General features: G+C 47.7%; 1 protein-coding gene across 15 annotated transcripts in view; it reads right to left on the bottom strand.

Annotated features, from left to right (window-relative positions):
• The window catches only part of LOC100116102 (cAMP-specific 3',5'-cyclic phosphodiesterase), a 185,832-nt gene that overhangs the window by 43,503 nt on the left and 125,774 nt on the right, over positions 1-16,555 (bottom strand). For 3 of the 15 annotated variants that reach the window (XM_008207444.4, XM_031921178.2, XM_032596106.1), the window contains exon 2: positions 9,013-10,379. The exons of 11 other annotated variants lie outside the window; for them this stretch is intronic. In XM_008207444.4, coding sequence (XP_008205666.1) covers positions 9,013-10,097 — 1,085 coding nt within the window. In that variant the 5' untranslated portion in view covers positions 10,098-10,379. The remainder of the gene's footprint in view (positions 1-9,012; positions 10,380-16,555) is intronic. One more of the 15 variants, XM_031921179.2, reaches the window with a different exon arrangement.

Below are 16,555 nucleotides of genomic sequence, written 5' to 3'. Positions count from 1 at the left end.
CTCTCTCTCTCTCTCTCTCTCTCTCTCTCTCTCTCTCTCTCTCTCCTTGCGCCACTCGACTTTCTTTCGCCTACTGCATTATTCGCTCGGCTCTGAATTAATTTCGAATTTGTTTCCCATTTACGGGACTGATGGAGTCTGGCCCGTTAATTATTCAGCGGCGCGCGCGAGATTGAATTCGTCTCTGGGTTACTATTTATCGCGGGCGCGCTCGCGAGGGTTCCTATGCGGAAAATGAAGCAACAAACTACTTTTATATTTTTCTCCTTTTTCGCGGAGGCAATATGTGCAGTTGGCTGTAAAAGGATTGGTAATTTTCAAGCCAATCGAGTAAATGCGAGAGCGTGATAATGTTACTTTGAAATGCAAAATTATACTCTCCGCTGCTAGCGTTGTCGAACATTTGATTGATATCGATTTTTGTCTACTTTTTTCGCCCGTCTCTTTCTCCTACAGTTAATCGATTACATTTGGATATTGGAGCTTCGCGTTCACAATTAGCGATTCAAATGACCTTTCTGATCAAATATGCCCTCGTACAAAGTAAGCTGTACTTTTTGTAGCACGTGTTTGAGAAAAATTATATTCACTGATGGGGAATAAGAGAAAGAACTTTTAAAATTTCGTGGACTAATTTACAAATGATTTAAATTTTCTACTCCACTTCTCATCTGAATAACAACCGATGAACAGCATAAACTAGTTGTGGCGTGCATGTTTCCCGCATCTGCGGGGCCTGGCAGAGAGCGTTCACAACGTTCTCGAGTTTTCGCCAAGCGGTCCCTCGCTTTATTGCCTCACCGCAATAAAGCGATCCGCCGCGCGCGCGTTCGCTAATCCCCCAGACGAGGCAGTCCCCGGATTTTCGGCAGCCGAGCGGTCTGTCGCGTATTGCACTTAGCAATAAAACGATCGGCCGCGCGCGCTCGATAATCTTCGGAATTCTCAAAAAAAGCACGCGCGCCACTCATCCGCTAAAGTGCCCAAGCTATCCCTTCCCTTCGGGCCTCATGAGCGAGACCAACGTCTTCCCTCCGAGGCCTGAAGGGTGGCTTCGCTGGGGGCACTCAGCACTCTTGCTCGAACCAGAGACTTGCACAGACCTAGGCCCTCCTGCCTGTCCTGCGGTCTGCGTTCTGCCGAGTCAAGCGAAGTTTGACATCAGTATTTCCAAGCTCTCTAAATAAATACAAAGTTCAATCGAACACACGTGTCCAATTTCTCCCTACCTCACCTCTACAAGCGCTAACAGACTAAAAATTGGTGACCCCGACGTGATATTAAGGTGAAGGAAGTGATTGGACAATTTCTAAGTGTTTTGTGTACTTGCGTGTAGTCGAGTGTTTTTTAAAATGCCAGAAACCGGTGACGTGTCCGCTAATTCGGCGCCCGTGGTGAACGTGCACGCGCCGCGGAATTTCCGCGCGCCACCTTTCCTTGAAAACAAAATCAAGGTTTGGTTCACGCTGTTGGAGGCGCAGTTCGTCACTGCGGGTATTACAGACGACAACATTAAGTATTGTAATACCATCTCGAGTTTGACGGAGAGGGCCATCAACCAGATGGAAGATGTCCTGACAGAGCCACCCGCTACGGACAAGTACACGGATTTGAAGACGAAAATGGTCGAGCGGTTCACAGAATCCGACGGCGCGCGAGTGCGGAAGTTATTAGAAGGAGAGCAGATAGGCGACCGTAAGCCATCAGAATTTTTCCGTGCCTTGAAAGCGCATGCCACCGCGAACACTTCGGAGGAGTTCATACTCGAACTGAGGAAAACGCGCCTGCCCTCGCAATTGCAGACAGTTATGGCGGCTTCCAGCGAGACAGCCGTAGATAAAATTCTGAAACTGGCCGACACGGTCCATGAGATAACTCCCAGTAAACAGGTCAACGCGGTCAATGATATGTCGGGATTATTCGAACAAATTCAGAAGTTGACCATTCAAGTGAACGCGTTAACGCAAGACCGAAGTCGCTCCCGCGCTAGAGGAGCATCTCGTGCGGCTCGCAGCCGACCGTCCACACCTGCATCGGCGCGCATCGAGCCGACGGAGTTGTGCTTCTATCACCGTCGCTTCAAGGAACGTGCAACGAAGTGCCGCAGTCCGTGTACCTGGTCGGGAAACGACGCGCGTCGTCAGTGAATGCGGCAAGCATTGACGGATTAGCGCATCGCCGCATCTACGTTGAGGACTCTAATTCGCGCAAGACATTTCTGGTTGATACCGGCGCCGATCTGTGTGTGTATCCACGATCGTGGCTTACGGACAAGCGGGAAAAGTGCGCGTACGAGTTGTTCGCCGCCAACGGTTCGACCATCGCGACTTACGGAAGTATGCCGTTGACGCTGAACCTCGGCCTCCGCCGCGAGTTCATGTGGCCATTTATCGTCGCGGATGTGAGTTCCGCAATTATTGGCATCGATTTTTTATCGCATCACGGCTTGTTGATAGATGCCAAAAATAAGTCGTTGATAGATAACGTGACTGGTTTGTCATCGCGCGGGTTTCCAACCGGAGAAGAAGAACCGGGTATCAAAACAGTAGTAGGTGATTCTCCGTATCACCAGCTACTTGCGAAATACACCGATCTGACGCGCCCGCCGACTTTTCGAGGAAACTCGGTAAAGCACAAGGTGCAACACCATATCGAGACGACGCCAGGACCTCCGGTACACGCCAAGTGCCGTCGCCTTTCGCCCGTACGACAGAAGAAAGCCAAGGACACCTTCGCGATGCTAATAGAGCTGGGGATCATGAGGCCCGGCAAGGGCTCATGGGCGACTCCCCTTCACATGGCTTCCAAGAAGGATGGCGATCCACGGCCGTGCGGCGACTACCGAGGCCTCAACGCCCGCACCATCCCCGACAGGTATACGCCACCGCACATCGAGGACTTCGCGCATAACTTGTACGGTAAAAAAGTATTTTCTAAGGTCGATCTCGTGCGTGCGTTTCATCAAATACCTATCGCTCCCGAAGACGTCGAAAAGGCGGCAATAATTACGCCTTTCGGTCTTTTCGAACCGGTAATGATGATGTTCGGGCTACGCAATGCAGCACAGACATGTCAGCGTTTCGTCGACGAGATTGTACGCGGATTCGATTTTGTCTACGCTTATATTGATGATTTTTTGATCGCGTCCGAAAACGAAACGCAATACTTAGAGCATCTGAAAATGTTATTCGATAGATTCACGAAATATGGTGTCGTGATTAACCCTGCGAAATGCGTATTCGGTGTAAGTGAAGTAACTTTCCTCGGTTATACAGTTAACGCCAGCGGCATTGCTCCAATGCAAGAACGCGTCGAAGCGATCTCGAAATTTACATTGCCAGAGACGATTAAAAGCTTGCGTCGTTATCTCGGCATGTTTAACTTTTACCGCAAATTTGTTCCTCACGAGGCTAAAATTTTGCACCCTTTGAACGCATTACTAGGAGGTGCGAAAAAGGGCAACACGCCAGTTGAGTGGACCGACGAAGCTCGCGACGCCTTTTCGAAGTCGAAAACTGCTCTCGCGAATGCAGCATTACTCGCGCACCCAATACCCGGCGCGCAGATCAGTCTTGTAGTCGACGCTTCAGATTTCGCGATTGGCGGCGCATTGCAACAACTAGTAGATAATGCTTGGGAACCTCTAGCTTTTTACACAAAATCATTGACTGAGGCTCAACGTAAATACAGCGCGTACGACCGCGAGCTTTACGCTATCTACAGTTCTGTCAAACGTTTTCGCCATATGCTAGAGGGCAGACATTTTATAATTTTCACTGATCAGAAACCGATTACTTTTGCTTTCAATCAAAATTTAGACAAATGTTCTCCGCGTCAGTTTAGACATTTAGATTACATTTCACAATTTACGACTGACATTAGACACATTAAAGGTTCCGAAAATTACGTAGCCGACGCATTATCTCGCGTTGAAGCAATCGCCTCATCGGTTGATCACAATGCACTCGTGTCCGCTCAGAAAGCTGATACCGAATTACGCGAGATGCTGAGCGACGAAAAATCAGCACTCCAATTGAAAAAGGTATACTTTCCGGACCAGAACGTGCATTTATATTGTGATACGACGAGCGACGTCGTACGGCCGTTCGTCCCCGTGTCTTTGCGCCGCGCAGTGTTCAACTCACTGCACAGCCTGTCACATCCCGGGATGCGCGCTACACAGCAGTTAATAACTTCGCGTTTCGTGTGGCCGTCGATTAATAAGGATTGTAAAGAATGGACGCGGGCGTGCACTTCGTGCCAGCGCTGTAAAGTCACTCGACACGTCTCCGCGCCTGTTCAACAATTCGAGACAACAGCAAATCGTTTTGAACACATTCACATCGATTTAATTACCATGAGTCATTGCCAAGGTTTCAGATATTGCTTGACGTGTATCGACCGCTTTACTCGCTGGCCCGAAGTCATTCCGCTAGCCGATATGGAAGCTACGACCGTCGCGAACGCTCTGCTTTCGACTTGGATCGCTCGATTTGGTGTTCCTGCTCGTATTACGACGGATCAAGGATGCCAATTCGAATCCGCGCTTTTTACCGAATTGTGTAGATTGTTAGGTACGAAACGCATGCGTACGACAAGCTACCATCCTCAAGCTAACGGTTTAGTGGAAAGATTGCACAGGCAACTAAAAGCTGCGATTAAGTGTCACGACGGCAGCGATTGGGTTTCAATTTTGCCAATCGTTTTACTTGGCATCCGTACGTCATTTAAAGAAGACCTCGGAGCCACGTCAGCCGAACTTGTCTACGGCACCGGGTTACGTTTGCCTGCGGAATTTTTCCTTACTAGCGACCAAAATCCGACATCAAACTTCGTCAAAGATCTACGAAAGTGTGTCAACAATGTAAAACTGTCGCCTGTACATCGCCACGGTGAGAAAAAAGTATTCTTGTTCAAAGAACTAGCGAGTTCACCGTATGTTTTTCTACGTCACGACGCCGTACGAGGCCCGTCCGATCCGCCGTACGATGGACCTTATAAGGTCATCGAGCGCAGCGACAAATCTTTTGTTATCGAAATAAATGATAAAAAAGTTCGCGTGTCAATTGATCGACTCAAGCCCGCGTTTATATTGTCAGACGAAATCGAAAAACTCGCAGAAGAAAACCGTAGCGACGACGCAGACGAAGATAGTTACCAAGGGGTAACGGTTACCATCAAGCAAAGAAAGGTCGTGCCACCGGTTAACGCTGCTCCTGCGCCAGAAAATGTACAGCAGCCAAGACCGGCGAATACAAATCGCGAAAACCGGGAGCGTATAACTACGCGATCCGGCCGTACTGTTCGTTTTCCGGACCGTTACCAAGCTGGTTTCAAATAGAATGTAAAATTTTTCGTATTATTTTCATATATAGCATAAGCCACTAACATGTACAATAATTTCATATATAATACCTATGTAGCGTTATCACTGGCAAGGGGGTGATGTGGCGTGCATGTTTCCCGCATCTGCGGGGCCTGGCAGAGAGCGTTCACAACGTTCTCGAGTTTTCGCCAAGCGGTCCCTCGCTTTATTGCCTCACCGCAATAAAGCGATCCGCCGCGCGCGCGTTCGCTAATCCCCCAGACGAGGCAGTCCCCGGATTTTCGGCAGCCGAGCGGTCTGTCGCGTATTGCACTTAGCAATAAAACGATCGGCCGCGCGCGCTCGATAATCTTCGGAATTCTCAAAAAAAGCACGCGCGCCACTCATCCGCTAAAGTGCCCAAGCTATCCCTTCCCTTCGGGCCTCATGAGCGAGACCAACGTCTTCCCTCCGAGGCCTGAAGGGTGGCTTCGCTGGGGGCACTCAGCACTCTTGCTCGAACCAGAGACTTGCACAGACCTAGGCCCTCCTGCCTGTCCTGCGGTCTGCGTTCTGCCGAGTCAAGCGAAGTTTGACATCAGTATTTCCAAGCTCTCTAAATAAATACAAAGTTCAATCGAACACACGTGTCCAATTTCTCCCTACCTCACCTCTACAAGCGCTAACAGACTAAATAGTAATAAATCTCAAAATTATGTCCATGGAAATCAGTTGAGGTAAATGCTATAATATGCGGTAAACTTCTTGGTAGAAATGACCCTAAGAACCGGCCATTTATTAGGTAGTAACTAGGTTAAATCCTAAGAACTGGCCAGTTACTAGCCTGTTTTAAGACTCATTTCTACCAGGGCTTCTTTTTTCTCATTGAATCGCTCAATAACTCATCTTTGATCCCTTGCATTTAGTCAGTTTTATAACATTGTAATCGCTTTCGTAAATGGAGTGGAATCATACGATCACACATTAATTAATGGATGAGCAAGTCGATCATTTGTACAACGTAAATCAATGTTTTATGCTAAGTTGGGATTTATAAATCAATTTACGAGTAATTGAAACAAGATTTTAGGTTTTCAACTTATTAAAAACAAGAGAAGTTCGTTTTAGAAACTATATAATGGTATAGCACTAACGCGAATCTCTCTTGTTCGAAATAATCGATGCAGAAATCGTCGCCAAATCACTCTCACACTACACCTCTATAATGGTTCACGTACGCAGATTCCTTTCAGCTATCGCGTTAATAACACTCCGCAATTTTTAAAACAAGAGCGATCGAAACGAGTGATGATCAGGAAATTCAATTCGATGAAAATTCTCCAATCAGATAATTAATTACAAACGTACACAGCTCTCAAATACACACGACGCCGTTTAGCAAGGAAACATCAATACAAACTGTATGAACTCAGAGCTATGCAGTTATACACCGGTGCACTGTAAACGCGCAGTAATATCATTAAGTTAATTACCTATCCAAGTATACGTGTATAGCGATGCCGGCGGGACTGTTTGGTAAATTTTGCGGGTATACAATACGCGCGGGTGAAGCTTTTGAAAGTAAGCTTTTTAATGAAGTATTTAATCTAGCCTCCTTTCAGAAACTTCGCAGAGCAGCGTGCTCTCTCTCTCTCTCTCTCTCTCTCTCTCTCTCTCTCTCTCTCTCTCTCTCTCTCCTTGTTGGCTCCTTGATAAATATGAAGGATCTCAAGAGAAATTGGAATTGCTTGCGTAATACAGCCCATTTCGCGGGCGCGCGTGGAGAAGCCACTTCGCTTTGCCAAGTGGAGAAGAAATTTGGAGCCGAAGTTGCGAAGGAAGCCGCGAGCGAGGACGTTGCACTATCCTGTCCCACTGAATAGACGCATGAATTTTCGTTCGATCGATGCGGAAAGGGCAACTATTGAGTGCGAAAAGGAGGGAATAGTGAATCAGTCTATTTTGCGGATTCTACCTCGATGATTTACATTTATCGATATAGACGCATACAAAATGCGCGAATGAATCTTCTGAAAAATTGAAGATATCGAGGATACCTTTTTATTTGAACTAATATGAGAAACTACATTTGAATCATCAAATAATTATTGATTGTTATTGGATATAGGCACACCAAAGATCGAGTCCAAAAGGAAGAAGAAGGATGAGCTTCAAAATAGGCTTACATAAGAGAAAGTAAGAAGTAAAGAAAGGTTGTACAGACTAGGTTCGTATACTGCTCTATACAACATTATATGCAAACTGCAAAGACTAAAAATTTGTATTTTACGAAAATCCGTGTGGAAATTGTGTACAGGTTGAACAATCATTTTTCTACACAACTTGTGCACAATTTTTATAAGTTGTAAGTACGTCATGAACTTGCAGACATTATGTTGAAAGTATAAAAAGATGATACACACCTGAATGATCGATGAGATGGAACCCAAAAAAATACATTTTCAAAAATAATTGTGAACAAAACCAATATAACGTATACAACAGTGCATTTGAGAGGTGTTCATTCCCAAGATCTTCATCGTGCAGTGTATGCAAAGTGTTTAATGTGTTTACCCTAAATCTACAGAAGCCGCAAATGAAATAACAGAGACCGGTTCGCGACGTCGGACGCTTGTCGGAGAGTTTCCACAATTACGAAGCGGTATCTGACCAGAACACAAACAGAATTGTTTCGTCGAACGTCTTAATCGGCAAACGCAGTGTATCCATCCGTCGGTTCATCAACTTGAAATCCGAGAAATTGTTAAAACGTTGTCCAACTAGACAACGAGAACAATACACCTGACTCGTATTAAATTTCAAAACTCATTAAAACCGAGAAATGATGATCGACCGGTTGGATTGGAGCAATTAAAGGAGAAGGCGAATCAGCAGCAGTAGCAGCAGCAGCGAAACTCAAAAGTAATTTACCCAAGCGTAACGATAAGTTATTTCGCTACCCGCATTACGAAACTCATCAAGCGCGCGCTCGCACGAAGCAAGCTCTCTGCGTGTGTATAGGTCTGTTATACTCTCCGACAAATCACAAGCGTCGCTCGCAAAAATCAGAATAAAAAGCAGGCAGACGTGCATCAGTTGTCTCGCGCGATCGTAAACAATCCGCGTCGTTTTCCTCTTCGATGATGAGTGGCCAGCAGCTGCAACATACGTCGCGTCTATTTTTTTTTTTTTTAATATCCGCGAAGCCATTCGTGCATCGATATTCTTGTTGTGCACCATCTGCAATAGTACGATGCATATCAATACGCGGGCTCTCGGACGAGAGAAACTCTAATTGGGCTGCTTTGAGCTTGACGGATTAATTAAGCGTCTTCCGCGGAGATTTCATCGGCTGAATCGCCAGCAGCGAGGAATGGCAGACTTTAATCGACGGACTTGAAAGGAGCCGAGGACGCCCTTGCGCGGTTTCAATGCCGCGTCTGTAATGAAAACGTCACCGATTGCCTCCGACGATAATCGCGGAGCTAATGTTGCGGAAGGAGAGATCTACTCGCCGAAAGATTCAATTGGAAAACGGAACGAAATCCGCGAATCCGCGGTCGACGAGTGCAGCTATTCATAGAAAGCGTTGAATAAGCGACTGCCCGTGGAGCGCGGATCCGCGCTCGGAGAACCGGCGATGGCGGACGACGAGAGCGGGTGAGTGGAATGAGAATTGCGTGCGTGACTATTGATATGCTACTCACTCGAAAACCGGAGATTCGCTTCGCGCCAACACCAACCTCGGCAATACGACGTTGCCCTTCTTCCTGCGCGCCTTGAGCGTCTGGCCGCAGCTCATGGTGGCGAAGGCCTGCTGGAAGTCCGGCGCGGCGATGGGCGAGTGGGGGCTCAGTATCGTGATCCTCCGGTCGCTGCCGCCGGGGCTGGTAAGCGAGATGAAGTTGTTGGGCGGCGGCAGGCTGAGGTGCTGGAGCTTGCTGCGGTCCGTGCCGGCGAAGAGGCCCCTGCGGATCTCGGCCTTGAGGCTCTCCTCGCGGTGGAGATTCTCGCTGCTGCGCGACTCGACCGCCTGGATGAGCCGCACGTCAAGCTTCGAGGCGGTGAGGAAGCTGCGGTACTGGTGGCTGCCGGTCGAGCGGCCCGGCAGCACGTGCGACTCGGAGCTCGAGTAGAGCGACTCGAGCGAGCGCGAGTCCTCGACGTAGTCGACCTCGGGGTCGAGGAAGTTGCCGCGCTGGCTGCTGCGCAGCGACTCCATCGAGCGGGCCGTCACTTGGCTGCTGCTCGTCCCGGCTATCAGCAGCTGGGGCCTGCCCTGCTGGCCCTGCAGGGGCTTCACCTCGGGCTCGTAGTCCTCCTGACTAGAGCTCGAGTGCGGGCTGCGGGTGGTCATGGTGAAGAGGCCCGCGCGGCCGCCCGGGTACTTGACCACGCTGTACGTGTGCACGTCCCGGCTGTGCTGCTGCAGGTGCAGCTTCATCGCCTGCTGGGCGTGCTCGTCCTGGACGGTGCCGTCGAAGGTGCGCGACCTGCCGAACAGCGGGTTCGCGTTCACGTGCAGCATCGCGCTGCTCGTGTGCTGCTGCTGCGGCTGGGAAGGCTGCGGCAGGTTCTCCTCGTCCTTGGGGATTTCCTCGACCTCGTTCTCCGAGGAGGAGGTGATCTTCTCGGAGCCCTCGGCCGAGGTGTTGGTGTTGTCCTGCAGCCCACTGCGCTTGCTCAGCGCGATCTTGCTGAGGGCCGTCTTCTTGCTGTTGTTGCAGGAGTCGGGCCCGGCGGTGGCGCACCTGTTGCCGCCGTTCGACTCCTCCGGCTCGTCGTCCTCCATGCCTCTACCGGCGCTACCACCGGCCAACGCGACTCCGCTCCGAGCCGCGGCGATGATACGAGCTCGTGTGCTCCCGGAGAGCCGGATGAAGCTCGCTCAGCTTGTTTCACCGAACCAAGCGTCCTCGGCGCTCGGCGCTTTTCCGGAACTGACTGCTGCTGCTGCTTCTTCTTCTTGTACAACCGCCCGGAACTTTCGCTTTTGTCCGCGCGAACATTGTCGATCCCCTGCCGCTTTCTGTGGTCTGCTGCTGCAGATGCCTCCGCTCCGCTCTCTACACCGCTGCAAAGTTAATTAACCCTTGACGCGCGACCTCGCAAGCTCTGTGTACACCACTGCTGTGCTCGAGTGGCTGTTGATGCTGCTGCTGCTGCCGAGATTCGATGTTATATTACTCGCGGATGCTCGGGGCATTAGGAATACTTTGCTTCCACGAACCTAACGATCCCCGCTTACCAGTCGGATTCGCGATTTGCGTTTATCGACTGGGGCCGAATGACGCAGGGCTTTTACCGCAATGAGTTCACGGCGCTCGCATGTGCTCGATATCGATTGCATCACGATATTCACTTTGTGATACGCCGCGTCGAGGAAAAGGAAAATCATTTGATTGGAATGCGGGTGCGCGCTTGTCTTGAAAATATAGCCCACTCATCCGTGATCGATAGATTCCACACACAGAGGGGTGCGATGTTTCTTACGTCCGCCGCTTGGAAATAACACCGAGAAAGAGTTACCTAAGAAGAAAGTTGAGCCGCGCGAGGGAGAATTGCAATATTCATGGGGAGCGCGGGAAACTCGATTATGTAGACTATCCGCGCGCGCGCGCGCGCTAAGTTCTGAAAAGGCGATATAGAACGCAGAAGCAATTTCGAGATGAATAAATGGTTACGTCAGCCTGATACTCCTGTCAGACTCGTCCACACTTTTCGTGGTGCGCAGCGATCAATTACGCAAGTTTCCGCGCAAGAGGAGAACGTGTGACGCGCACGAGAGAGCCGGCTTTGTTTCGCCGTCTTCGATTATATTGCGCCGGAGAATTTCGACAGCAATTGTGCGCTATACTGCCAAGGAATAAACCGATTCGAACAAAAACTTTCTCGATGATGCCCGATGCCGATGATGTATATAAAAACCGCTATTAAAAGTCTCCGGCGAATTCAAGCACACTTGAATTGTGAATCGCCGACTTTACGACTAATTATACCCCGAAACCATAAAAATTCGAAATTAGCAGCAAAATTAATAAACGAGTTATGGCAAATGTAGGGACAAAAGTGAGTAATAAAAGGGAGTATTCGCGGTCTTATTTATACTCAGTGAGTAGCTTCTTGAAATATGACGACGCGCGGATGCTCTATAGGGCTCGTTACTCGACTTTTATAATGGCATTTATGACGGACATAAATTGCTCGAAATATTCTAATTGAATGTACATAACAGCTTGCGCGAGCTTTCGCGTTCCGAAATTCAAGTATACACGAGGTTGTACAGTAAAACGCGTAAAACGTAAACACAGTAGAAACGGGGCACATAATCCCTCTGCAGGCCGCAGTGATATGTAAATCAAAAGTATAAAGTACGTTATGTAGGACATTTGATCTCGCATATATACCTACTATATACACGTGGAGTGGAAAATTAATCCGCGTTTTTTTTAATCTCTCGTAACGCTTCTGAGCTTTTAGGGATTATCAATGCTGTATTTACCCACAGAGTTTTTAAAGCTCGACGTAAAATTAATGCGTTCTGGAAGAGAGGAGGAATCGCTTCCATTTGAAATTACACTCCTACTAATGGATTCCTTAAAGGAAGAACACCGAAACAGCCCCGTAATTGCACAAAATATGAGTTATAAAAAAACACAGTTCGCCCCAATAAATGAAGAATGTAACATAATCCACAGCTCCCAGCAAGAGCTCGCTTGAAATTCAACGAACGAATTAGCTTTCACGCGAGTCTCTCTCGAAGTATGTACACGCATGAGCGGTTCCATCAAAGATCTACTCTCGAAAGGCCCGGAACGTGTGTATATTCACCCTTTCTCCCCGCGTCTCTACGTGCACTCGTACTCGTCACTCACGAACGCCAAGTGCCATACAATTGCAGTCGCGAATAATTAACTCAATGGCCCGCGAGCACCGGCTGAATACAAAGAGACGTACGGGGCGCATAATTAAGAGGCAAGCCGATGTATACGTAAGAGTTTTTAATCGACGGATCATAATGTACAACGAGGAATTCGTGTTTATAAACACGCTCGGAGGAGTCTGCTCGCGTGTGGGTGAATCTAGGCGCGATAAGCGACCGGTGCGTCCGACATAGATAAGGAGGAATATATCAGATAACATATCGCGGCGCTCTCTCACTTCGAGATGTACTGTACTGTATAATGACATCCAGACTCTACCCTTCAATAATACACGGGCCTCGGCTTATTGAGTTGCTCGATTTGTTTGTTCTACCATTGGCCACAAGTACACTCTCGTGATCCTCCATACATATACCATGCTATACTCATTCTACTGTCGAATCCTCTTCACCTCTGGCTCTGCGTTTTTTTTCCCTCTCTCTCTCTCTCTCCATCCCACGAATGTGTGTTAGCGGCCCCTCGAGCGCTCAATTTTCACCCTCGACCTCTCGTTATTCGTTCGTTTTTCCATCGACGATATTGCAGAGCGCAGTGAATGGCTTATTTCCTTCTTTTTTCCCTGGACTTCTTTCTCTCCGTACACGCGCGAGTGGCTCACAACGCGTTTTTTTCTACCCGTGCAGTCGTGGAAGAGCTCTGCGTGCGTAGCTCGAGACGAAAGTTATAAACACATTAAGTTTATTGAAGGGAAAGAGGCCGACAAATGGGACGACGACTCGAGAAATAGGTTTATGGGGGACGATGTCCGGACTGAAATCGACGATTTATATCCCTCGATGTCTTTTCTTTGGTATGCTCGAGAGTGTGTTTGTTGGCGATTCGAGAGAGATCACTCGGATTTATTGATTTTCGTATTATTTGTAATAGCAGGCAACGGAGACCAAACGTTCGTTATTCTGCGAGCGACGCACTGCGTTTCGAATAATGCATGTGCTCCTTATGCAGTATCAACTTTGCGTGAGCGTTCCTCAGTTTCAGCTAAAAATACACTTCCCGAGAAGCGACAAGTACAAAGTTTTCCCCGCTCGCCGGTCGATAAAACACAAAATTCGCTCGACTTTTTTTAAATCCCAGAGAGAGAGAGAGAGAGAGAGAGAGAGAGAGAGAGAGAGAGAGAGAGAGAGAGAGAGAAAAGACTGTAAATAAAAATATACACGTATATAGTGTGTACAGCAGTAAAAGGAGCGACCGCTTGAAAAGTTAAAGCGCGCGCAGCTTGTTCGCGAGATTAAAACAGGGCCATAAAAATTTGGCGGGGCAGCAGCAATAAAGCTAAGGCCGCGACAGGTCTCGTCCGGAGGAAAAATTACACCCCAGGTAGATCCGCTGATCGAATCAAGCCGGTGGAGGCCTCGGCTGATAAAATATTGACTCGATCGCACTGTGCGGCATTGCGGCATTATTTACTCTCGAGACAGAGAGAGAGAGGGAGAGAGAGAGAGAGAGAGAGAGAGAGAGAGAGAGAGAGAGAGAGAGAGAGAGAGAGAGAGAGAAAAGAAAGTCCGAATAGCGCTCCATCTGTTATTTAAACGGTCGCGAGAAAGGTGCCACGAAGATCGGAATCAGAGGTGGGGAATCGAGCTCTCTTTTTTTCTGAAAGCTCGCACGAGCTTTTTAATTCATGTCCAGCGGATCAATGTCGACCTCGTTATTTTTGTTTTACCGTGGGTTTTTCTCGGAAAAGCATGACGTGTTCAAGCTTGTTATTTAAGCTTTTGATTCTGCACGAGTCCAAAAAAAATCTCGTATTACCATTAGTATCGAAATGCGCAAAATTTTCCACGACGGGAAAAAGCTCTGATAATTAAAAGCTTCCCTTTGTGCGATGAGCCAGGCTATCAATTACAAAAGCGCGGCGAGAATCGAGAAGTCGTTCTTTCGCCGTGAAACAAAATGACTTTCATTGTCACCTTTTTCCCCCAGTCTATAAATATCTCTTACCCTTTGTGTGCGCACGCGCCACCCTATTCCTCATTTCCACGCGGGACAGACCGGTCTGTCGATATCGAGACCGAAAAAGGAATGCCAGAGCCGCGTCAACTGTTCATCGGCCCAAAGCTATATAGGTATGCGCGTCGAATTTCGCCCCCAGCTTTTTCGCTGCAGAATAATGCGAGTAGTTGGGATAGTTTCATTCCGCCGAGAGCTCTGTCTTCTACGGACCCCCAGCTCGTCCGTCGCTCAACTGGTCCTCTCTATCTCTGCCTTTTCTTCGCTGCTGCAGCTTTCTCTTCTTTTCCCTGCCGATACCTCGACTCGACTCGGCAAAAAGAACAAAAGAAAGAGGAACCTTTACTACACGGACAACACGCGAAGAAGATTGCAGAGAAAAGTTCCGAGTTGCTTTGTAAGGGGACGAGAGGAGGTATAAAAAAGAAAGAGCAACTTTAAGCTCTGGGGCGAAGGTGTATTCTTTAAAATTTGTTTTTGTTCCGCGCGTCGAGCTTTTGTTTTCGCTATTTTTGAGAGACGTAATCGCTGCTTTGCGCGCCCGGTAAGCGCAGCGACTGTACACGCTCAAGTTGTAATTAGTCGTTGCAGGAACTTCGTCGGAAGAAGAAACGCGCGCTGGAACTCGGAGTTTTACGATTTTCCGCCGGGCAATACTCAGCGTGGATAATTAGCGAATTAATCGTCGCGCTATACTCGATGAATTTATCCTGCCTGAGAGAATCATTCATTCAGCGTCTGTAATTTTCCGTAAATCTGCGCGTCATCCCTGTGAATCTCTCGCGACCGTGTTGTTTTTACTCGCGGGGCCGATTTCCCCTTTCTGAATTGCACTACACAACTGATCCTGTATATAGCTATAGGCGAGTGAAGAGTATACCTGTAGGAGGTGGAAGCTTTATGCCCGGGACGTGTCGGAGGCGCACATCCCTCGATTTTTCCCGGGGCGGCAGACGTGCTGCCCTGAAAAGAAGAAGTTTTTCAAGCCACCGCACTGTGTCTGTGTGTGTGTACTCGTGTGCATACATGAGCCAACGGAAAAGAGTCAAAGTGTGCGAGAGATATAGCTGTATCAGCGGAATTAAACTTCCTCCGAAGCTGAATGCGCGATTGTCTGTTCTCTCTCTCTCTCTCTCTCTCTCTCTCGCCTCCTGTTCGTTTAATTAGCTCGGAGAGAGAGAGAGAGAGAGAGAGAGAGAGAGAGAGAGCAGCGAGACGAGAGGACTTCGCTGTGGCATGATTATTAGTATCGCGAGACTCAGAAAATTGCCTTACGTCTGCGTCTGATGTACGCATATAGCTGTATCGGTGAAGGTGATTTTTTCAAGTTCTGGGTCACGGTGTCGTTTTTCTTTCTTTTTTCTTTGCTTCGCGCGAATAAAACGTCTTGTTTACATTCGGTGAAAGATCGCTGCTATAAAATCATAGCTACTTCCATACCGAGCTCGCTAGGGGTAAATAATCAACAGCGAACCGAGTTGTATTACGCGCTGTTAGGCTATTTATGTTAGACGTTTGTTTTTGTTTTTTTACACAGAACATGGCTAGCTTTAGACAACTGCACGAACGGATGTTTCTCCCAACAAGGAAAGCGATTATCGTGCGACCTTCCCATACGTACATCACATTTTTACTTATCGTTTACGCAGCGTTTCGCCAGCAGAACAATATTTTGCTTTTACTATATTTAATTTCTCCTATGTTATACATGCCCAAAATGTATAGTATCCGGCAAATTCAGCGAAACTGTAGTGCAATAATTTTTGAGCGAGCATAAAGTATGCACTTAAAAGTGCGATGTAGAAAATTAAATTTTTCGTCGCAATGAAAGGGTTTTTTGCTCTGGAATGGCTAGGGTCCAGCTTTTTAAAAAAAATTCATCTCTTTAATGAAATGAGAGCGCGTGCGAGGAGCTGACGCTAGTGCGCTTATTCGGAATGAAATGATGTTTGAATTTTTTTTATAAATCATCAAGGTCTTCGTAATACGAATACTGCGGAACGCTGGGAAATTCAATATTTATCAGCGTAAATGCTTGCTACAGCTAACTAACCAGAATAATGGCGAATAATTAGTTTATTTTAAAATAATTAAATTTGATGATTTTGAAATGCATCGACATCCGTGCTCTCAAAGAAATTCGAAGTAATAACAATTCGCAGCGCACTTCATTCCAGAAAATATCCGCGGGCGCTAATTTTTTATCTTGCAAATTTCTTTGAACCCAACGAATGCGGAAGGACGGACGCCTCTGCGTTTCAGCGCGTTATATCTTCAAAGTCTGTGTGTGTGCGCGTGGAATCCTTGTAATTAAAAGCAGTACATTACCAACTTTATCTCGGGGAACTCTCTCTCT

This window comes from Nasonia vitripennis, chromosome 1 (assembly GCF_009193385.2).
Source record: "Nasonia vitripennis strain AsymCx chromosome 1, Nvit_psr_1.1, whole genome shotgun sequence".
Classification (NCBI taxonomy): Eukaryota; Metazoa; Arthropoda; class Insecta; order Hymenoptera; family Pteromalidae; genus Nasonia; species Nasonia vitripennis.
This window is presented reverse-complemented; position numbering and strand designations above follow the sequence as displayed.